The 22,258-nt window shown below is 58.4% G+C and overlaps 1 protein-coding gene across 4 annotated transcripts; it reads right to left on the reverse strand.

The window, feature by feature from the left end:
* Positions 1-17: 17 nt before the first annotated feature.
* IP6K1 (inositol hexakisphosphate kinase 1) lies at positions 18-22,158 on the reverse strand. Of its 4 annotated transcripts, none has more exons than XM_008155534.3 (6): positions 22,093-22,158; positions 7,268-7,564; positions 6,141-6,351; positions 5,192-5,373; positions 3,699-3,874; positions 18-3,231 (listed from the first exon to the last, which is right to left on the reverse strand). In XM_008155534.3, exons 2-6 carry the CDS (start codon positions 7,488-7,490, stop codon positions 2,695-2,697), a joined length of 1,329 nt encoding a protein of 442 aa, XP_008153756.1. In that variant the 5' UTR covers positions 7,491-7,564; positions 22,093-22,158; the 3' UTR covers positions 18-2,694. The 4 variants fall into 4 exon arrangements, with proteins under 4 accessions (XP_008153756.1, XP_054585412.1, XP_054585410.1 ...); XM_054729437.1 differs by lacking the exon at positions 22,093-22,158 and adding an exon at positions 16,545-16,556; XM_054729435.1 differs by lacking the exon at positions 22,093-22,158 and adding an exon at positions 14,076-14,098.
* Positions 22,159-22,258: the final 100 nt, after the last annotated feature.

Here is a 22,258-nt window from a genome sequence, read left to right on the forward strand (position 1 = left end):
CAAAGACGCGGACACGCTGAGTTTTAGCGGCTTTATTTCGACAGACACGACCTCAGACACAAGCGGGCGGGCAGCGCGGGGCGGACGGAAAGGAGCAGCTCGGCCCGGGGTCTAAGCACCCCTCCCCGCACGCAACGTCCCGCACACGCGCCACTGCGCCGACGCGGCCCCGGCCACGAGTGTCCCGGCGCAGGCTTCGGGCGGCGTGGACAGGAAAGTGGAGCAAGAAGCGATTCCGAGGCAAAGCCTTACAGTTCCGGGAGACGCAAAGGATTCTCCCAGGGTTCTCCAAGTTTTTTCCTCATTAAACCACTTTTTAAATCGGCACAAAGAAAACCAAATTGAAGAGCACTGAAGTTCAAAGCAATCTGCATCTAGGGGGCGTGCACGTGGCCAGGTGCGAGCGAGTGAGCAGCGGCTATGGAACTAGCCTAGGCCTTTGGCCCCTTAGGAGTCCCCACGCCCCCTGCACAGGCCCCAATGGGGGAGGGGGGGGTCCCTGGCTAATTGCTAAACTGGTCCCTTCCTCTTTAAGCACCACCCAATGCCACCCCCAGGGGCTAGTGTCACTTGGCCTAAGGAAGCGCTATGGACAAGGGTCACTCGAGTGCTCCAACCGTGATCCCACGGTTCACTTTGGTCCCAAGTTGGGGCTGGGAAGGCAGGGCCCGGTGGGCACAGGGCGCTGGCAGAGCAGTGGGGAAGGGGTGAGCGCACACACATGCCCACCACCTGCCCGGTAACAGGGCTTGGTCTCCAAGTGTCAGAAGTGCTGAAAAGAGGGGACCCCCCTGGGGGAGAAGCAGCAAATCCCAGGCCCCTGCTCCTAGTGCCAGGAAGACACTATAAGAGGGTACATCTGCTCCCCAAATACAGAACTCGGGAGGCACAGCACACCTCCGGGCTGGGCCGTCTCCGCCTCTGCCTTGCCGGGAAAGGGCGGGCTACACTATGAAGAGCTGCTGCCCGATGGCTGAAGCCACAGGAGGTACAGGAGCGAAGGCGGTCGTTACGGACCAGGACGAGCAAGCTGTCCCCCCAGGCCCAAGGAATGGGAACCTGCCCACCACTGGCACAGCGTCAGAGGCCGAGCGAGATGGGGCCCATCAAGGAGCCCGTTTAAGATGCTGAGGCTGCATCTGAGGCCAGGGAACCCCCCTCAGCCACCAAGGCCTCTCAGACACTGGCAGCAAGCTTCCCTTTAATGCCCGAAGTGACCGTGGCAGTGGCCCTGGGCTCCGAGGGGAGGGCACTAACCTTGGCAATGGTTAGGGGAGTGCAGTGTCACCTCCTGGCCACAAGTGGAGGCGGCAGGCTTCTGGGCCATGGGGAGGGGAGGGAGGGGTCCTCCGGGGCCTGCCCTGCACTGTCAGTATTGAGTGTTAAAGGGGCCACACTCCAGGCCACAGAGGGTGCTGGGCCAGCAGGGAAACGCCTCCCACAATGCATTCTGCTCCCCATTCTTCGTGAAAAGGCAGCACCTGCTGAAGGGCACAGGGGCAAAGCTCACCTCAGAAATGGGAGCGAGATCCTTTGCTGAGGAAAGCAGGAAGGAAATCCGTTCTCACTAATGAACAAGGCTACACCCAGGGGAGGATCCCGAGACTGGAGCTGGCAGATGGACAAATGGACAGACTGATGGACTCCAGGACCGAGAAGACAAAGCTCTCCAGCAGAGCCCGGGCCCTGCATCGGGTGCAGACCGTGTGCCTGTGTGCAGGCCAGCTTGCAGCTCTCCCTCCCAAGCGGAGAGCTCCCGACCTGGGCTGCTGCCTGGAGCTTGGCTGGGGAAGCGAGACCCTGAGCGGACCACAGCCCGAGCCTGCGAGCAGCAGCCCACCCGGAGCAGCACAGCTGCCCACCCAGAGGACGGGACTCCCGCCCACGGCACGAGAACTGCGGACACCGTCTGGGCTAGAGCCGCCAGACGCCCCGAGGCCTGGTGGGACAGGCTCTTCGGCAAATGGAGCAGGGCCCCCTTCAGTGGGACAAGGGGCGGGGACTCCGTAGGCAGGGATCTTGGTGAGAAAGGCTGGCTGGGGGTGCAGGCAGGAAGAGCAGCAGGTCCAAGTGCCCGAGGGCCTGGGAATCCCAGGGCCTGCCCTCAGCCCTCAGCCCTCAGCCGGCGTCAGCCCAGATTCTGAATCCAGCCTCATGCCAGGAACAGAATGGAGGGCCCCAGCTGGGCACAGCTGGCCTTGTAGTGCCCTGGGAGCGTCAGTCAAAGAGAGGCTGACACCCACAACACTAGGGTACATGCCCCTAGAAAGGGGCACCCAATCCCTCTACTTCCAAGGAACGAAGGGTGAATGGGCATGGAGGGGCCCTGCATGAGCCCAGGGCTTCACCCCACAATTAGCAGGGCCCTGCAGCCACAGGCCCCAAAAACCTAGGCAAGAGAAACCAATGTCCAAGGGCACCCTGTCCCTGCTGCAAGCCCCCCAGGGGCACCTCCACTGAGTCAGCCTGGACACAGCAGGCGGAGCTGCAGAGCCTGGCTGAGGACGTGTGCTCTGCTCTCCTCTGGGTTATATATATATGGATGCCAGGCTACAGCTAAAAACATTTCTTTTAGTTTATACCCAAGAGAAATATAACCCTTTAAAAGCAAGTCTGTGTGTCCTCACGGCGAGTTCCGATCAGTGGTCCCTGCCTGCGGGTGGAGAGGGAGGGGTTCCGGGCCCCGAGCTGGGCCTACTGGTTCTCGTCCCGCATCTGCTCCATGATGCTGATGAGGTTCTCCAGGCCGAACACGTAGCCTCGGTCCGGCCCGTCGTGCACGGTGGGGTCATCCCGGAAGCCCTTGAACGTGCTGTGTGCAAAGTCGATCATGCGGACGTCCACCTTGGGAGAGGACACGCCCTCGAGGCTGGTGCTGCTGGAGCTGCCCGGGCTGGTGCTCGGGCCGCAGGGTGGCGCCACCTCGGGCAGCCCCGTGTCCAGGTGCTTGAGACGCATCTCGGAGCGGCGGTCCAGGCAGGACTCGGGCCAGCACTCCTTGCCGTCGTAGATGACGAGCAGGGAGCTGGAGTAGAAGCGGTAGGAGGCCTGTCGCTCCAGCACGGCCTTGAGGCCCCGCAGTTTGCTCAGGATGGGCTCAAAAAGGTCGCGCCGCAGGTCCACGCCGTTGTGCAGGTACTGGTAGAGGGCGCTGCGGAAGCCTTCGATGGAGAGCCCCCGGCCATAGTACTTGTTCCTGCAGAGGTAATGCCCTGTGTCCAGCTGGTACACCTGAAACCCCAGGAGACAGACAGGGTGAGTGCCAGGGCGTCTGATGGCCTCAGCGCCCTGGGCAAGCACCGTCTGGAAAGTACTTCTGACCAAGCTGGGCTTTCCTGCTAACCCCACAACGGAGGCGGCGGGCCAGGTGCGCCCGAAGGGTCCCCGCAGGACGGCCGGGAGAGGGGCGCCCAGCCTGCAAGTCCTCTGCCATCACTTTGAAGTCCTTTTCCAAGCTGGACTCAAACTAGGAACATCTGACGGACCAGAGTCTTACTTGCCCCAACGTCCCGGCAACCGGCTCTCCCGGCAGCCGGGTACCTGGAGCCCAGACCCGAGTCACCAGACACGGACAGCGGCTCCGGGAACATGCACCCGGGGAGGCGCTCAGCACCGGGCTCACGCTCTGGCAGGAGGACACCCGGCCTGGGTAGCGGGGGACAGGGCCCCTCCAGCTGGCGGCGGCACCTGGCTCTCACCTGCATGCCACAGACCCTGACGCCCAGCGTGGCCGACGTGCTCTGCTCGCACTTGCGCATCTGCCGGGCCGCCTTCTCGGCGGACGCGTCGTCGCCGTGCTGCCGGGTGCCCATCTTCAGGTCCAGCACGCACGGGCGCCTGAAGTGGTGCACCACGTTCTCCAGCAGCAGGAACTCTGGCCGAGGTCAAGGGAACGACAGCAGGCGCTCCGTACGGCCCCGGCCCGCCAGCCCCCGCGGGGACGCCCAGCACCGGCTTCCCTCACCAAACGCGTATGCCCTGGCCGGTGTGGCTCCGTGGTAGAGCGTGGTTTGATTCCTGGCCAAGGGCACGTACCTGGGCTGCAGGTTCGATCCCGGCCACAGCAGGGGTGCGTGTGGGAGGCAACCAATGGATGTCTCCCTCTCCCCCCTCCCTGCCTCCCACTCTCTCAACATCAATGGGGGAAATATCCTTGGGTGAGGATTAACCAAGAAATAAAATAAACATTGTACTGCGGTGAAACACACACACCATACCATTTGCTGCTTTCAGTATTTAGGTGTGAGCTCAGTGGCCTGCAGCAGAGTCACATGATTGTGCCGCCATCACCACCCGCTGCCTCCACAACTCCCCAGACCGCACCCAGAAGCGGCGGCACCGTCACTTCCTCCCCGGCCCCTCAGCCCTGGTCCCGCTCCTCCCCCGGCCTCCGGTCTGCCTGTTCCAGGTCCCTCGTGTCGTGGCGTCACAGAGCCCCCGGCCCGTGCCTGGCTCTGTCACTTAGCAAAAGGTCTTCGAGGCGCCTCCACGCTGCAGCTAACACAACGCCCCTCCTTTTACGGGAGTAACGCCACTGTGTGCGCCACCGCCGCTGAAGTCACCGTTTCTCTCCTTTAGCTGCGTCTTACAGCACATAAAGCTGAAGGAGACTCGGGGGGCTCACACACACCCCTGCACCGCCAGGAAGCCAGCCGCGCCCCGCCCCGGCCGCCAGGGCCTCGCCGGGCCGGAGACCTAAGGAGACGGTCGTGGCACTACCATAAAGATGAGAAACCGGATTAACATTCCCAACAGGAGTCCTAAGAAGAAGCTGGGGTAAAGCTCTATCAGGCCGTTTTCTGACTTAGCCTCAAACCCGTGGGCTGTACATCTAAAACGCAGCCCTTGGTACTTCCAGGGCCTTGTGCTCAAACGCTCTGTGGCCTGGGCTCCTGTCATTTCCGCCACGTCTTCAGCTAACCCTCCTGCCTGCAGCACCTTCCCTACCCGCCCCCCCCCCCCCCCCCCCCGAGGGCAGGCGCCGAGTGCTTCAGAGAGGCAGTGGAGAGTCAGTCTTACTGGTCCCCAAAGGCAGAACACAGTGCGCTCTGCCGTGAGGAGGAAGGGGGGCAGGGCCCGTGGAAGGGAGATGGGACCAGGAGCCCGAGCAGGAGGTCTGGCCGTGGCACTGAGGGCGCCGACAGGGCAGCGGGTCCCGGGCCGCCGCCGCCGAAGAGCGGCAGAAGGATACTGTAGAGCTTCCGGTCCTTGGACTCGGAGCGCATGCGGCTCAGCTGCTGCTTGTGGCAGCGCAAGCTCCAGGGGTTGTGGCTGATCTTCTCGGAGCTCAGGCCGCTGTTGCCGTCCAGCATCTGGAAGGGGACGTCCGAGTGGCTGTGCAGCTCCGCCTTCGGGCTCTTTGCCTCCTGGGAGCTGAGGAGAGAGCAGACACAAGTGTCACTGCTGGCGCCCCCATCGGCCTGGAAGAGGAAGTCGCGGAGAAGAGCAGGCCAGGGCAGCGGCCAGCGAGGAGGGCACTCCCTTCCTGGAGGCAGTCAGGCGCACAGGGCTTTTGGTGAGAAGACGCCGCCAACGGAAACATCAGGACGTGACCGCAGCCTCACGCAAGGCTGTGCTGGGAGTGACCGCAGGTGCGCTGCCGCACAGCCACGCGGAGCAGGGCCACGCGGAGCAGGGCCACGCGGAGCAGGGCCACGCAGAGCAGGGCCACGCGGAGCAGGGCCACACGGAGCAGGGCCACGCAGGCGAGGCCGTCCTGGCAATGGCAGAGCGCGGCGGTGGAGGCCGGGGCGGCTGCTACAGCGACGTCAATGTCACTGTCCTCTCCTGAGCCGCTGACAACCCCAACAGGGTGGCGCCGGCAGAGATCGGTCCTTTAACTGAAGTGGGGAGCCCGCCAGCCCCCTCAGCGTGACGAAAGTCCCCTTTTCTTCTGGGGGCGGGGGGCACGGCTGAGGCCATTCGTGGGTGCCTTTCTGTGACCCCCTTTCAGAGCCACAAAGCTGGCTTCTTTGACAACCGGCCCCGGCACCCTCGGAAGTCTCCGCGGTGAGGTGACACACGGGATAGGTCGCCCTACATGGGTGGCCCAAGACCAACAGCCACTGCCCCCAACTCGACCTACTGCCCACAAGCACCCAGGGGCAGGGCCTGCGAGGGGGAGGGGTGCTGCCCCCTACCTCTCAGTGGTCTCGAAGGACAGGCTGGCTTTCTCCTCCTTGTGGTCGCTGCCGCTGCCGGACCGGTGCAGGCTCCGGCGGGAGTGCTTGCGCCGCGGCTGCTCCCGCTCGGGCGTGTCGTCCTGCTCCACCGCCTCGCTTTCCACGTACGGGTAGGCCACTAAGTTGATGTAACCATCACTGTCCCCCTCGAAACAGACGGACACCACCCCTGTTGGAAAACAGGCAGCCCGTCAACAAAGGTCGCACCGACGGCTGGCGCGGCGCTCGGCACACACCCCCTGCCCTGAGCGCACGGGCCAGCGCGGGACCCCAGACGGCACCGTCTTTCCAGAGGCAGCTTCCCAGCCGCCTCCCAGGGCTCCGCACCCTGATCCTGGGCCCCTCTGGAGCTCCCCGCTCTCATCTGGAGCTCTCACTCGCACCTAATGTGCCCTCGGTGACACCTGCACCGACATCATCTACCCTCTACCCATTTATTTCATTTTTAAAATATAATTTTTATTCATTTCAGAGAGGAAGGGAGGGGAGAGAGCTAGGACATCAATGATGAGAGAGAATCACTGATTGGCTGCCTCCTGCACCCACCCCCAGCCCCCGCCCCGGGATGGAGCCCGCCACCTGGGCATGTGCCCTGACCGGGAATTGAACAGTAACTTCCTGGTTCATAGGTCGACACTCAACCCGAGTCCCGCCTCCCCCCCCCCATCCTTTCTACAATCCTCTCCATCTCCCAGACCTGGCTGGCTCCCTCCTGGGACGCGTCCTCAGGAAGTCCCTAGGAAGGGGGTTCAGAAGTCGGTTTCTGAGTCCTAAGTGCACTCCAGCAGCACAGACCCGGCGGCCTCACTCACTGCCACAGCCCAGAAAGCACCCCTCCCTCCTCTGGGCCAGGAAGGTGCGCCTCACCTCCCAGCAAGCTCCCCCCTGACCCCGCATGGCCCCCTCGATGAGCCCCCGGGCCCTAAAGACCTCGCTGATGCTTTGGGATTGGATCTGCTAACAACACGGCTGAGCTGCTCCCAGACAACAGAGACCCAGTCGCCTCCCCTCCCCTCGCCTCGCCTCGCCCCCGGGCCAGCCGGAAGCCGCGCCCGGCGTGCAGGGCGTGCAGCCCAGGGACCCACCTTTGTACTCGGGGGTGAACTCCTTCATCTCGGGCGGGAGGGACTCGTAGAAGCGCTGCTCGCGGGAGATGAGGGGCTTGCACACCGTGTGGTCGTCGTAGCGCATCATGCTGCTGTGGCCGCCCACCTGGTGGATGAAGGGCTCCAGGAGGACCCCGCGGTCTCCGGCCAGACTCGCGCTCTTGCCGTACTGCCCCACTTCCATGGTTTGACAAACACACATCGCGTTGGGGGCCCGCTGCGCGCCGGGGGCAGAGGACGCAGCTCATGGGCCACCGCCAGGGAGCTGGGCAGCGTCTGCGCAGAGAGGAAAGGGAGGAGGGAGTCAAAGCACCGGCCGAGCTGGCCCCCTCGGCGTCTGCTCGCGAGCCGGAGCCGGGCCTGCGGTGTGCTGGCCCCGCAGTGCGTGGCGAGGGCAGGCGGTGACCTGCTAGCTGAGGTGCCATGCCGGTCTCCTCCCGCTCCCTTTATGCACAAGAGCCACCTTCTCTCCCTCTGCCAGTTCCCAGGCCCCTTCCGGGCTCTCGGAAAGATTTGGTTTTAGAGCCGCAAAGTACGTTCCAGCGCCAGGAAAGCCGCCGTCCCTGTCCGTTCACAGAGGAGCGTTCAGGACAAAACCCAGAAGCAACGCGAGCTCCTTCCGTTCAGACTCCCCACGGCCAGCGCTGGGAAGGGTCCCCGACTCAGAGGGAGGGCTTCTGCCCGGGTGAGCAGGTCCCCCCGGATTCCCGGCGGGAAGCCCTTCCTGGGTGAGCTGAGAATCAGAAACACGTCCTGCTTTTCCCAAGGAACTCGGCTTCAGACCTCATCAAGTTCGGACCATGTCCCGCACCCCCGGGCCTTCCTCCCGCTGACCTTATACCCACCAGTGGGACAAGGAAAAGCGCTTGGTCTTCAAAGACCCTCCTTGTAATGTCCATTTTCTCTCAAGCAAGTTAAAGCAGTGGGCACCTTCCTTACTACTGAATATATTCTTATTATTTTTAAAAAATATATTCTTATTGATTTCAGAGAGGAAGGGAGAGGGAGAGAGGTAGAAACATCACTGATGAGAGAGAATCATTGATGGCTGCCTCCTGCACACCCCTCCTGGGGGTCGAGCCCCCAACCCCGGCATGTGCCCTTGACCAGAATCAAATCTGGGACCTCTCAGTCGGCAGGCAGATGCTCTATCCACTGAGCAACACCAGCCAGGGCCTGAATATATTTTTAAAGCTAGGAAGGTACCGGCAAGACTACACCTGAAAAGTTCAAGACTGAAAAATAAAGTATTTGTGGAGCAGGAACATGGTTTTACCTGCAAGAGTCCAATCAATTATTTTTTCCTGAACCTCATACTGATGTGCAAAACGAGCTACACACGAACACTGTTGCAAAACTGTCTTAACCGGAAGCTGCCAGGAAACTATGTTCCACCTCACTGCTCTCCACAAAAAGACGCCGCGCCTGCACCCCGCGCCCGCCCCCCCCAACCCCACTCCGCCAGGCAGACCAGCAGAGCTTCGAGGCAGCGCGTCTTTGCTTGGCCTTCTACTGTCTAGGTCTCCTCCAGGACCAGACTCCCTGTGCTCAGGGGTTTCCCAGGCTCCACGCCCCGAGCCGGGGTCCTGGACACACCCGCGTGGCCCTCGGGCAGCCTGTGCTGCTCTCACAACAGCACTGCGCAGCCGTCTAGGTCCCCGTCGGTCCCACCACACCTTCCTCTCATCTCCACCCAGGACCGCGGCGTTCCTGCACAAAGGAAGCTCTAAAGCAAAGGTTGCCGGAATGAACTGAGTCACTGCAGAAGAGCCTCCTGGGTAACAGCGCACCATGAGCGTGAAGGACTCACAGTGGCAGAGAGGACTGAATCCACGTCTTCCGTTTAGGGATATGGAATCACCTACTGGGTCAAGTCATTGCAACCACAACATGATTTCGTCAAAACCCCACTTAACCTTGTTCTAAGTGTCTGTTCTGGCAAAGGAAAGCCTAGCTTGTGCCATACTTCTCCCCGACTCCCCCTACTGCACACAACCAGGAACAACAGGTACCACCCAGCAGCCACGAGGACCGGGACTGAGTCAGAGCGTGTGACTTCTCAGTTCAAAACCCTGCCATCTCGCCCCATCTCGGCCAACGCCAAAGTCAGTCCCGTACCGGAGCCCGCCAGATCCCACAGACCTGTGGTCCCCCCGCCCCATCCTCTCCATCGCGTTTCCTAGCCTCCCCACGCTCAGCACCTCACTGGTCACACCGCCTGGCACACGGGCACTTTGCCCCGAAGGCCTTTGCACCTTCCTTTCCTTCCGCCTGGACCATTCTCCCCCTGACACCCACATGGCTCACTCACTCGCTTCCTTCAAGAGGGCTGGAAAGGAGGATCAGAGCTCACATGTCTTTCTCTTTACGTTTAAACTGCAAACCCACATGGGCTCTCGGTCCCCCTGAATCTGCTCTGCTTTTTCTTCCTTTCCGCGGTACTCACCCTCTTCTGACATACATATATTTTATTTATCGATAACGTCTGTGTTTATTTTTATGATGATGTCAACTCCATGAAGGAAAGACTGTCTGTTTAGGTCACTATATATTATCCTAAATGGCGGAGTGGTGTCTGGCACCTGGCAGCCACACATACAACAGCTGGGTGAATGCTGTATGCACATGTTTGCTACAGATGTGTACGGGAGGGTACAAGTATGTACACACGGAAAAGCGTCTGTGAAGGACAAGTTCTCCCTTTCCTTTCCTTCCTATCAGGGTGGTAAATAAAAACCGTTTACAGACTAATCTAGGGCCGGGACCAGAACAAAGAGGTGGCTTTACAGAGGACAAGGCATGTTGGCCACAGGACAGAATTCCAAATCAACACACAAAGAAACGGCAAAATTCTGCCTTCGGACTCTGAAACGATGCCGATGAGAGATCCGGAGCGGAAAGGTGGAGGGCCCCAGCTCCACAGCGAGACGCACCGGCCGCACGGCGCTGGGGCAGCCCAGGCGCACGCAGCACGCCGGTCGGCGGACACGCACTCGAAGAAGTCTGGTTACCAGTCCAAGTTCGGTGCCAACGTGTTTTTATAACTCAGATCAACTACGTGAGTTTGACACGCAATCTTTTCATAAAGGGAAGCACCTGGGTGCCTTCAGGTTCCACAGGTGTGTTTGAGAACTTAAGGCCCTGACCGGTGTGGCTCAGTGGGTAGAGCGTCGGCCTGCGGACTGAAGGGTCCCGGGTTCGATTCCGGTCAAGGGCATGTACCTTGGTTGCGGGCACATCCCCAGTGGGGGGTGTGCAGGAGGCAGCTGATCGATGTTTCTTTCTCATCGATGTTTCTAGCTCTCTATCCCTCTCCTTTCCTCTCTGTAAAAATCAATAAAATATATTTTAAAAAAAGAAATGGTTTGTAACTCCAATACTTTACTACCTCTTCTGAAGTCAAACATCCACTTAAGCGCTAAAAGCACAGCAGTATCGTGCCCTTTAAAAATCATACAAAATGTATCTCAGTTTTTTAAAATGTAAGTTTACACTTAGTCAGGAATGCTAAGTAAAATTCTGGCAATAATGTATCTTCAGTTTGTTTTGTACTCTCTGATATAATCCAAGGTCAAAATAGCAAAATCCCTCAGCTAAAAAAGAACAAAATGGGCCGGTAAGCCGTTCTAACAGGAAAGCCACACCCAAAGCTGGTTGGATAGTTCTGCACTCGGAAAGCGAGTTTCAGAAACATATAGACCCGGAGGGAAAAGACAGCGCGTGCCCTGAAGCCCCGGGCACACAGGCCGCAGCAGGAAACTACCATGAAGGCCGCGGTCGCCAACCCGTGCTCCGCGGACCGCGGGTGGCCCGTGCGGCCCGAAAGGTTGCGACAGCGGCTCTCAAGCCCATGAGCAGAGCCTAACGCCTCCCGAAGCCAAGTCCGTGCGGGCTTTTCCCCAGAGGCTGTGACCATCCTGCCCGCCGGGGCCCGGACTGTGTGAGGCAGGCAGGGGCTCACACCCTTCTCCTCTGAGAACGGAATGAGGACGGATGTTCTCCAAGGGAGAGGGGCTGCCACCCCGAGCCTGCCCTTCCCGCCTACCAGGGCCCGGCCCGCCCCTCACCTAGAAGCCAGAGGGGTGTGCGGAGGCCCAGAGCAACCGGGCTTGAAACAGAGCCGGGAAGGCTAACGGCGTCTATTCTGTTGTTTGTCCTCCGAGAAGAGGTGAGGAACCGTTCAGACTCCTGGGTCCTCTCCAGGATCAAGGGGCAGTGACATCCTCCTGAGAACACCAGGCTGCGAGCAAGCAGGGAGCGAGGAGGGATGGGAAGCTGGCAGGAGGCCCGAGAGGTGTCAGCCCATCAAGAAACGGCCAGAAGAGAATTAACTTAGGACAAAGAGAAAAGCTGGAGCCCCGTGAACCCCGTTCCTGTTTTTACTGGACTTATAAAATAAGAAACCTGTGCTTCCACACACACGCACACGCACACGCACACGCGCACACATACACACGCGCACACACACTCACACGCACACACATATTTTAGCAAAGATCCTTCTGAAAATACCTTTCCCAACTGTGCTGGAATGAGTGGGAAAAGGGGAGGACTGAGGTCCCAGTGACACGGGGAAACCAAAATGAGGAGACGAAGAGAGAGGAGGAGCCAGGTGTCCCTCCCTCCTCGCCTGAAGTGTCCGCTCACGACTGAGTGGGTGGACCTTACCCAGCAGCACAGGAGCCACACCCGGTCAGGGGAGTCTCTGCTTAGCCCGTTTACAGGTGCATCCCACCACGGTCAAACCCAGGAAGCACGTGGCTAGGAGACGTGGTTCTAAGAGGAACAGAGAACCACAGAACACTTAAATGAGACTGTCTGGCCCTGGCCGGTGTAGCTCAGTTGGTTGGGCATGTCCAATGCACACCAAGGTTGCCGGTTCGATTCCCAGGCAGAGCACATGCTGGGTTTGGGGCTCAATCCCCAGTAGGGGGGCATATTAGAGGCAGCGGTTCTACATTTCACTCTCTCATCCATGTTTCTCCCTCTACCTCTCTCTACAAATCAATTTAAAAAAATGTTTGGCCTGGCTGGTGTGGTTCAGTGGTTGAGCACTGACCTATGAACCAGGAGGTCACGGTTCAATTCCCAGTCAGGGCACATGCCTGGGTTGCAGGCTGGATCCCTAGCGGGGCGTGTGCAGGAGGCAGTCAATCCATGATTCTCATCATGGATGTTTCTCTCTCTCCTTCTCCCTTCCTCTCTGAAATACACACACACACACACACACACACACACACACACACACACACACACACTAGGGCCCAGTGCACGAAATTTGTGCACAGGTAGGGTCCCTAGTGGCTGCTGGCCAGGGCTTTCCTTCGTTCTGCGCCACCCCCTGGTGGTCAGCGCACGTCATAGTGGGCAGTCAAACTCCTGGTTGGTCGAACTCCCGAGGGGACAATTTGCGTATTAGCCTTTTATCATATAGGATATATATAATCTTTTTAAAAAATGAAACTGTCTAAAATGCCAAAATATAGAATGGGGAACATCTTGGCCTCCGTCCCTCATACTGCCCATCCCAGTGGAGACCCCGAATGAAAGAGGAGCTTCGGCACAAGTGAGAGAAAGATGCGAAGGGCCGGGGCCGGCCTGCTCTCCCATCCAGGCTCCTGCTGTGGCGGTGACGCTGCTCCCCCCCCTCCGTCCCAGTGCACTCAGCGGAGGGCAGGCTGCGCTCAGCAGGGGAGGCTGAGGCCTGAGGCCCCGGCGAGCACACTTAAGTGACTGGGAAACTGACCGGTACCTCCTACCTGGCATCCCCCTCACCATAACATGGTTGTAACAGAGGCTGCTCCATTTCAGCACAGAAACGAGAGAACAGTAATTCTTGTCCCTCACCCGACGGTCACGTAGCTGTCACTCTGGGCTGGTAAGTGGAGGCCATTCCTAGCACAGACCGGCTGCCTGTGCCAGTGCTCACCACGTGGCGCTGCGAGCGGCGCAAGGGGGACAGGAGCCCTCCCACACCGAGAGGTGGAGCCAAGCCTCTGGCCACAGACTGAGCTGGTCCGGTGACCCGGAGGCTCCTTCAGAGCCCCTCACACGGAAGCTTCCGGTTAAAACAGGAGGGCCCTCCAGATTGAGGAAGGACGGAACCGTGAAGTAGCGCCCGTCTTTCCGTCTCAATGACATCGCAAAGCCGCTGGCACGCCAAAGGGCTTCGGACTCCTGAGTCTGCCCTGTTTTAAAAGGGGCACCAAGAGGCAACGCCTCCCATCAGGCCGGCCGCCGTCCAGAGCACTCCTCTCCGCGGGGGGTCACACGCTATGCTGCTCTGCAGACACCGGAAACGCGACAAAGACCCCGCTCCTCAGACGTGGGCGCTGACTGCGTTCGGCCGTTGTCGGGACACAATGAAGCGTCCACAGCAAAAGCAGCTCCGCGAAGCTCTGCTCTTTGGGGCGCGCCTGCTGCTCCTCACAGGGCCGAGGCCTCAGGTCTCCCCCGCGAGGCCCTGCTCGGTCTCCTCGGCGCCTGTCCTCCTGCGAGGCCTTCCCCGCTCCCGGCCAGACAGCGAGATCCTGTATCAGTCAGCCCCTCAAAGCCAGGCCGGAGACCTCAGGGGGCCCCCACAGCACCCACAGTGACAGGGCACCCCTCCCGTAGACGAGGCCTCATCAGAGGGCGCCCAGAAGCAGGTGAGCAACAAGCAGCTCGTGAACGTGGGCGCCTGTGTAACTGCTTCCAGCAGATTCGATGACGGCCGTGTCCTGCCCTCGTAAAACGCCAGAATCACCAGTTAAGCACCTTTAAGTGGTAGACACACACTTCCACCTACTTCACAGACGCCCGGAGCTCCGGAGATGGGGACTCGCTTTCCCCACACAGACCCACCGACGACGCCCCTTAGGAAGGTGTGTGCCTGATGTCTTCACAGCAGCATCCTTCCTCAGAAGCAGCTCCAAACCTCTTCCTTCTCTCGCCTCCTTTCCTGACCCTCCTGAGACATCAACACCTGAAAAGACACTCAGTGGGTGAGCATCGACCTATGAACCAGGAGGTCACGGTTCGATTCCCAGTCAGGGCACATGCTCGATCCCCAGTGAGGGGCGTGCAGGGGGCAGCCGATCAATGATTCTCTCTTCATCGATGTTTCTCTCTCTCTCTCCCCTCTCCCTTCGTCTCTGAAACCAATAAAAACATACATATTGTTAAAATAACTGAAAGCCTGAACCTGCAGAGCTCTCAGGATTCTGGGAGTCAGACACACACGTGACCACTGGCCGCGATGAGGGGCATCACTGCAACCCCTGCAGGCTCAAGCCGGCGACAGCGTGAACAGCTGGCTCAGTAAGCACAGCACCTAGAAAACACAGGAGTCCTCACAACACACCGCACCCAAACTGACACGCGGTGACTATAAAGTCTCTATTAAGAAATTTATCAAAAATCTTTCCAAAGAGCACTCCCCACACAGGTGGTTTCACTAGTGAATTCTTCCAAACATTTTAAAGAAACTACACTAAGAGTGTACAAACGTTTTTCAGAAAACAGTGAGAGAAAAAACACTTTCTAACTTGTTTTATGAATTCAGGTAGCCCTGATAACAAAATCTAAAAAGGAAACTTACCATAAGAGAGAGAAATGAAAAAATTATAGACCAATATCCTTCATGAACAGACACAAAAATCCTTTAAAAATGTTTAGCAAAACAAATCCGATGACATAGGAAAAAACAATACAACATGACAAAATGGAAATGCAAGGCGGACTAAATCTCTAACGACGGAGCCAATGTAACTCATCGTAGTAACGGGAGGAAAACCGTAAACAGCGCTCTCCTCCCCCCTCCTAGAAGGCGGACTGCCCCAGGTGCCGAGGGTAACTGTGCCAGGACCTGCCAGGGCGGCGCCATTCTCTGCACCAGGCAGGCCAGCCGCCTCTCCTCTCCTCCAAGGCGCGGTCGCAGCTCGGCCGCTCTCCCTGGAGGTCTGTGTCAGCCTGGAGGTCGCGGCTGCTCCTGTTATTTGGAGTTCTCTCTTCCTCTTACAGCCAATCTCTCCTCACTCCAATACCCTCTTTCAGTTAATCATTCTTTCAATTAAACTTACCCATGCTAATTATTGTGCCTTTTCAGTTTCCTCAAACGTGAAATGAATGGACTATACTAGTCTCATAGGGCTGTTAAAAAAAATTCCTGGGGGGTACGATTAGGGGGTGGAGGAAAAGAGAAAGAACTCATGGACAGACAATATGGTGACTGCGGGGGGGGGGGGGGGGTGGAGATGGAAGAGGGTATAGGGGGATAAATGGTGATGGAAAATAAAGTAAATTCCTTCTCTCATCCACTTAGATATTCAAGAAAAAAACATGCAGACCAGGAACTAAAGATCCCAACAGAGTAAGAGGAATATTATGTATTGGTTCTCTTCCCCCCAAAAACTTAAACTATAAATAAAATATAGACACTTAAAAATTTTAATAAAATGCCCTCTAAAGCAGCAGTATTTAAAGAATCATTCTCTCACTTCAACAAATTTCCACATGAAATTTTCATTCATTTAAACCTCTACCTTACATCCAAAAAATACCATTTTAGCAGCTTCATAAGAATCAATTTAATTATTTAAGAGATTTGGAGAGTTTTAAGAGAGAATTCTGATAACCCAGTTCTACAGAGTCCAGCGGCCACTGAACACGGGTCCAGGAAGCCAAAGATGGACAGGAGGCCACGTGCCGGGCAGAGCTCTGAGCAGGCAGAGGGTGCCAACGTCTGACTGCCGCCGGGGAGGGGTGTGAGGGATCAGTCTTCACCTCCAAAAGCACTGCTTGCCGCTCCCAAGTCACAATCCAGCACACTAGCCGGCACCCCCGCAGGCGCCAGCTTTCCAATCCCACCCCCGGGGGAGCACCAGACAAGGAAGCCCAAGCTGTAAAGTTACTGTGAGTTCAAACTGTCAAGTCCCAACACGTGCTCCCCGTGACCAGCGGTCTAAAGAGGGGGCACCGTCTGGAAACCGGGCACCAACGCCAGGGCGGGCTCCCTGCGAGACGAAGGGTGGATTCGGTGAGCCCTATGGGTGCCGGGAGCCTCCTGGCCGCGTCAACCAACGGAGTTCCAGACACACGACAAGGACGGAAGTCCGTTTTACAGCAAACAGACCCCGCACCCCAGAAGCCTGTGTCTACTGCGAGCCCCTGGCGACCTCCACTCCCAGCCTCAACGCAATACCCACAGCGCTCCCTCCGACACCTGGCGGATGGAAGATGCCGCCGGGACCTGCGGACCACGGGGGAAGAACAGAACCGGCCCGGCCCGCAGGACTCACTGCTCGTCAGCTTTTCCCGAGTCAGCGCCCCCTGAGCCAGCCTGGGAGCCGGAGCGGCTCCTCTGAACATGTGCACACAGACTTGTGCAGAACACGCACTGCGTCTGGATTCCTAACAGCCAGACACCAGAAACCACCCAACGCCCACCAGCCAACGGCACGGATCACAGACAGGACCGAGCAGGGAAGAGAGCAAGCACCACAGAGGGCATGGCCCTCCACCAGGCAGCCCGAGCCGGAGCGCAGCACCGCCCGGGACTCGGAGGAGTTCTGTTCAGAGTCGCTGCGCACACCGATGAGCCGCACGGCCCGCGGCGCCTGCGGGAGAGGCGTGCTGCTCCTGCGAGCCGCTGGCCACCCTCTGCCATCCAATCAATACACACCTCCCAGATCTCCTCACACACGACATGGCCTCTCAGGCACATCTCCATTAGACGCCGCCTTCCCCAGCTCTGCTCGCCACGCCGACCTCCAGCGCCAGCCCTGCAGCTGCCGCCTGAGCACGCGGGGCCGAGGCGCGTTGTCTCCGCGGGGCACGGCCTGCGCTTGGGAAGATCAGGCAGCGCGCCCTCCGGCCCAGGCTGGGGAGCCATTGCAGGCGGCAAACTCACCAACGGAAAGTGCAAAATATGGAGAACCACGGCACTTAATGCATCGCTGAGGGACACTGGTCTATGGCACCGGGGCTGACAGCAAACAGCGTCACCTTGTCCCACTCAGCTGGGAACATGCACAGTAGGCAATCCAAAACTTCACCGTTTCCAGTAGAGTTTTCTTTGACCAGTGAAATGGCTCAAATTTTGCCCTGGCTGGTGTAGCTCAGTGGATAGAGCGTCGGCCTGTGGACTGAGGGGTCCCAGGTCAGATTCCGGTCAAGGGCACATACCCTGGTTGCGGGTTAGGTCCCCAGTGTGGGGCGTGCAGGAGGCAGCCAATCAATGATTCTCTCTCATCATTGATGTTTCTCTCTATCCTGCTCCCTTCCTCTCTGAAATCAATAAAAATGTATTTTTTTAAAATGGCTCAAATTTTAATTCACTGCCAATTTTAAAATTTGGGAAATTTCACATAAAAATCTGGATTTCTGGTTTTCTTAAAAAGAAAGTCACAAGATCTGATAGCACACTGGCTGGAACTGAGCGACAGTGACCTTTCAGACAGGGTCTGAGCGCCCGCCACTCCCCACTGCCCTCGCCCAGCTCCCCGCACTCCCTGCCAGCGGCCCTGGGTGCAGACGCATCACGGACCCACCAGATGTTTATAATCAGCGCTGACTGCCAGAAGGCCCACATCAGGATGTACACATGACCTCCTTTTTATAAAAATTGTAAGACAGGAAAGAAAGCCTGGGTATACACTAAAACTAACAGCGAAGTTATGGGTGCGCCTTTATTTTTATTTCTTTTTTTTTTTTTTTTTTTTTTAATATATTTTATTGATTTTTTTTTTTTACAGAGAGGAAGGGAGAGGGATAGAAAGCCAGAAACATCGATGAGAGAGAAACATCGACCAGCTGCCTCCTGCACATCCCCCACTGGGGATGTGCCCGCAACCATTGTACATGCCCTTGACCGGAATCGAACCCGGGACCCTTGAGTCCGCAGACCGACGCTCCATCCACTGAGCCAAACCGGTTTCGGCTATTTTTATTTCTTGTTACTCATATGTTCTCTCTTTTAAAATTAGTGAACATATATTACTTATATGCAAGTTGTGTTTTTATAACCGCTTTGAGATGTAATTCCTCCCATTTACAGTGTTCAATTTAATGGTTTTGGCATATTTGCAAAGATGTGCAGCCATCACTACAATCTTAGAGCAAACCCGTTAGCTCCGTTCCCCTCACCCACCCCAGCCCTGAGCACCCGCCAGTGTACTGCCTGGGTTTAGAAATGTGCCTTCTGGACAGTCCACATGAACACTCACACGGTATGTGATCCGTGTGTTTGGTGTCTTTCACTGAAGCATGATTTTTCCAGGTTCACCCATGTTGCAGCATGTGTCAGCACTGTTCTTTTTTATTGCTACATGCTATCCATTTCATGTACACACCACATTTCCTTTTACCAGGAGCAGCTGACATAATGGAAGTCGTTTCTCCCGTGGCTTCACGAACACGCTGCTGTGAACACACACACACACGTTTGTGTGGCCACGCCTGCCTCTCCCGGGGAATAATTCCGAGTGGGACTGCTGGGTCTACAGGAATCCACGTTTAACCCTTTAAAGAACGGCCAGCTTGTTTTCCAAAGTGGCTGCATCATTTCACATCCCCACCAGCTGTGCGCGGAGGCTCTGCTCCGATTTCTTCGCCCTCACCCACACCTGTCTTGAGTGACCTTTTGGTTACAGTTAGTTGTAAGTGTTCATTCGATCGTACCGTGCCCTGATTTTCTCATGGGCTTCCAGGTGCTCTCCTTTCCTGGTGTAAATTTTAGACCTGAAAAGAGCCGGTCCGTGCCTGCTCCCAGCCTGCACTGCACAGCGGAGGTCAGGAGCAGCTTCTGAGCCCAACAAAACAGAGCCCCGAACAGGGACCCAGCATGAGTGAACGCGCGGCCCATCAGATCGCATTGTAACGCCTCCTTCCTAAATGCAACTTCAGGGGGGTCCTGATCACCTGTCACTAAAGAACCAAGAGGTTTGTTTTCTCTCAGAATCCACTGCTCGCATCCTGCTGCAGTCAGGGGAGAGACATGAATCTGATGTAAAATCAGGGCAAGAGCGCAGATCCACGGGGACAAGCGCCCTCGCCCCACGCCAGAGCCAGCGCACCTGCAGCCTTCCCCGGCCGGGCCCTGCCCAGCACCGGCCCCGGGGCTCAGGGCAGCAGGGGGAGGAGAGCCAGCAGCAAGGACGGCGGACGGGTTCGTTCGCAGCGGCCGAGAGAGCCTAGAATCTCAGCACCCAGTGCCATGCTCACCAACACGTCTCCCGAGTCCAGACGGGCACCTTCGGAGGCGGCGGGCCACAGCCACTCCGGAGATGCGGAGCTCCTGTCTTCAGGCCTCAGTTCGGCCCGTCCTCGGCACTGAGGACGGCCCCATGGCCGCCAGGCACCTGTCCCCCATGTCAAGCAGGGGAGGGAGTGGGGCGCCATGGCCCCCAAGCCCCACTTCCACTTGCCCGTCCCCTCCGTCCTGTTGGGTTACGGAGGGTATTCCCAACTCGGGTAAATTGCGCACATTTCTGTAAACATTTGGTCCTCATCTACCACATGCAGGGGCACAAGGACACAAAAATCCCGTCTCTGTAGTGAAGGGGTTAAGACTTATCGGAGGAAACAGAAACTACTTTTAAAAGAGCAGGTCCCACTTTGTTCTGCACAGGGCAATGCCGCCGCTGCGGTTCGGAGGCCGTGGAGCATCCCCGGGATGGGACGCTCGCGGAATGTTCCAGAGGCAGGAAGGCCCGAGCTGGGCACCAGAGAAGAAGCCGTGAAGCTGAAGGAGCAGGGCACCCCAAAGGGTGCAGACCTCATGGATCCAGCTGGTGATCTGTGCAGAGAAATCACTAACGTGTGTGGAATGTTCGGTAAACCGTTTGATTAGCGGGGATTAGGCCGGCTCAGCCCTGAGAGGTGGGCGGAGGCCAGCTGGCCAGCAGCGCCCTGAGCGCGTTAGGACGGGTCTCATCCCGCACACGTGCAGCGATTCTCACTTCAAGGAGCATCTCCGGGCGTGCAGGGTGTCTGTTCTCACGGTTACAGGTGCTGACATCTCCAGGCAAACGACAGGAGGACAAAGGAGCTTCAGGGGACAGAGGGTCTGCTATGTTACAACAACATTCTCACTGGCAAGTAAAGATGCCCAGCACCGAAGTGCCGCCGCGCGTAGCCACCTTTGGGGAATACCATACTGAATCCAGCATCGTAAATCCTCAGGAGGTTGTAAAGCATTCTCACAGGCAGGCAAAGTTCTTGGGGATTCTAGAATCTCCTTGGGGCGGCAGTTCTAACACAGGGTTACACCATGGATGGACTTTAATGAGCCCTCGAACCCCTAAAATTATATGCAAACGTTAGTGCTGAAAACTCACTAAGGGGAGAGTCTGTCACTTGCTGCTACATCTCAGAAAGGCCATAACAGGCTGTGAGCCTAACCTGGGGTTATTTTAACAGAAAACAGCAAAAACTTAACCACGTGGCTGCCTTACATTTCAAAGGACGCGGTACATCAGGGTGGGGAGGGGTGGTCAGCTTGGGACAATATTGAGAAGCTTCTAATGTTTCAGTGTCTCCCTCCTTCCGTATCAAGAACTGCCCAAGGCAGCCGACCAGTCTCCCTCATCATTGATGTTTCTCTCTCTCCCCCTCTCCCTTCCTCTCTGAAACCAATAAAAATATATATAATTTAAAAAAAAAAAGAACTGCTCACGGAACTGGTCTCACCAAGGTCAAAACTCATTCAAGATTCAAAAAATGACTGGAGGGAAGGTAATGAAATAAACAAACAAAAGACTACTCAACCCCGCCCCCCTCCAAGTGAGGCTCTCCAGAGCGGGAGAGGGTTCCCCACAAATTACACCGGAAGGTGACCAGGTCCTGACCCCAGGGCTCCAAGGATCGCTGCCTGACTTGGTGGCGGCCCGGTGCAGGCTCTCTACGTGACCACATGCGGGAGCCTGTGCGGGAGGCCAGGGAACCGCCGGGGGCGAGAAGGGTGCTCCCGCACCCGGGACTCTCCTGCGCCCCGGCCCCGGGTCGCCAGCCTCGCACCCTCGCGGGAAGAGGGCCTGGGGGCCGGCTTCCACGGGCAGGATACACGTCGTCGGTTAGAAGTTCATTTGGCAATCCCACACCACGCGCAACGACACACAAAAAAAGAAGAAAAAAAAGTTGCATCTTTTTCTGACCCTAACACCTTCCTACGTTTCCGGGTCTCATCGCCTCGCAGGCAAAGGGAAGCCAGGCCGCTGTGCCAGAGGAGGGAGCTGCCACAGCTCCAAGCAGCGGGGGTCGGGGACCAGAGACGTCGGTCCCCACACCAGTCGGGCATCGCGGGCATCGACAGGCCCTCCGGGGAGAAGCGCACGCTGAGCTCCGGGGAGCGCGGGAGGCAGCGGCGGGCACGGGGCCTGCGTCCCTCCGACCCGCAGGGCCGCGGCACCGGCCTGCCTGGCGCGCGGGGCGTGCGCGGGGCTGAGTCTCGAGCCGCCTGCAAACCCCTCGCAGGAGCGACATGGAAGCAAGAGGAAGGGGATTTCCCGCCCGGGAGCGCCCCGGAGGGCACCGGGCTGGCACCGGGCTGGCAGCGGGCACGCGTCCGCGCTGCGGCTCCAGCGCCCAGGGCTTCGCGCAGAGACGCCGGTGTCCCGCTCCCCCGAGCGCGGGGCGCTCGGACCTCCACCCCGAGGCTGTCCCCAGGCCGGGCGCCCGCACCGGGGAGGCTCCGCGGGCGGCCGGCGGGACGCTCCGGAGATGCTGTGCGACATCCCAGCCCTGCGCGCGCCCGCTCCGACCCGCGCCCGCCGCTGCCCGCCCCGCGGCCGTCAGGCCGGTCCATCCGCCCGGGTCCTGTCACTCACCGGCCCGGCCCGGGCAGCGGGCGCCCACGGCTCCCCACGGGAGCTGGGCCCCCCGGGCCTCCAGGTTTCTGCCCGCCCCTGGCAGGCGGCGCAGGCGGCTGAGCCCCGCAGCAGCGGCCCCGCACCGGCCGCTCGGTCCAGCTCCCGGCGCTGCCCACTGGGTAGG

Source organism: Eptesicus fuscus, chromosome 18 (genome assembly GCF_027574615.1).
Source record: "Eptesicus fuscus isolate TK198812 chromosome 18, DD_ASM_mEF_20220401, whole genome shotgun sequence".
NCBI lineage: Eukaryota > Metazoa > Chordata > Mammalia > Chiroptera > Vespertilionidae > Eptesicus > Eptesicus fuscus.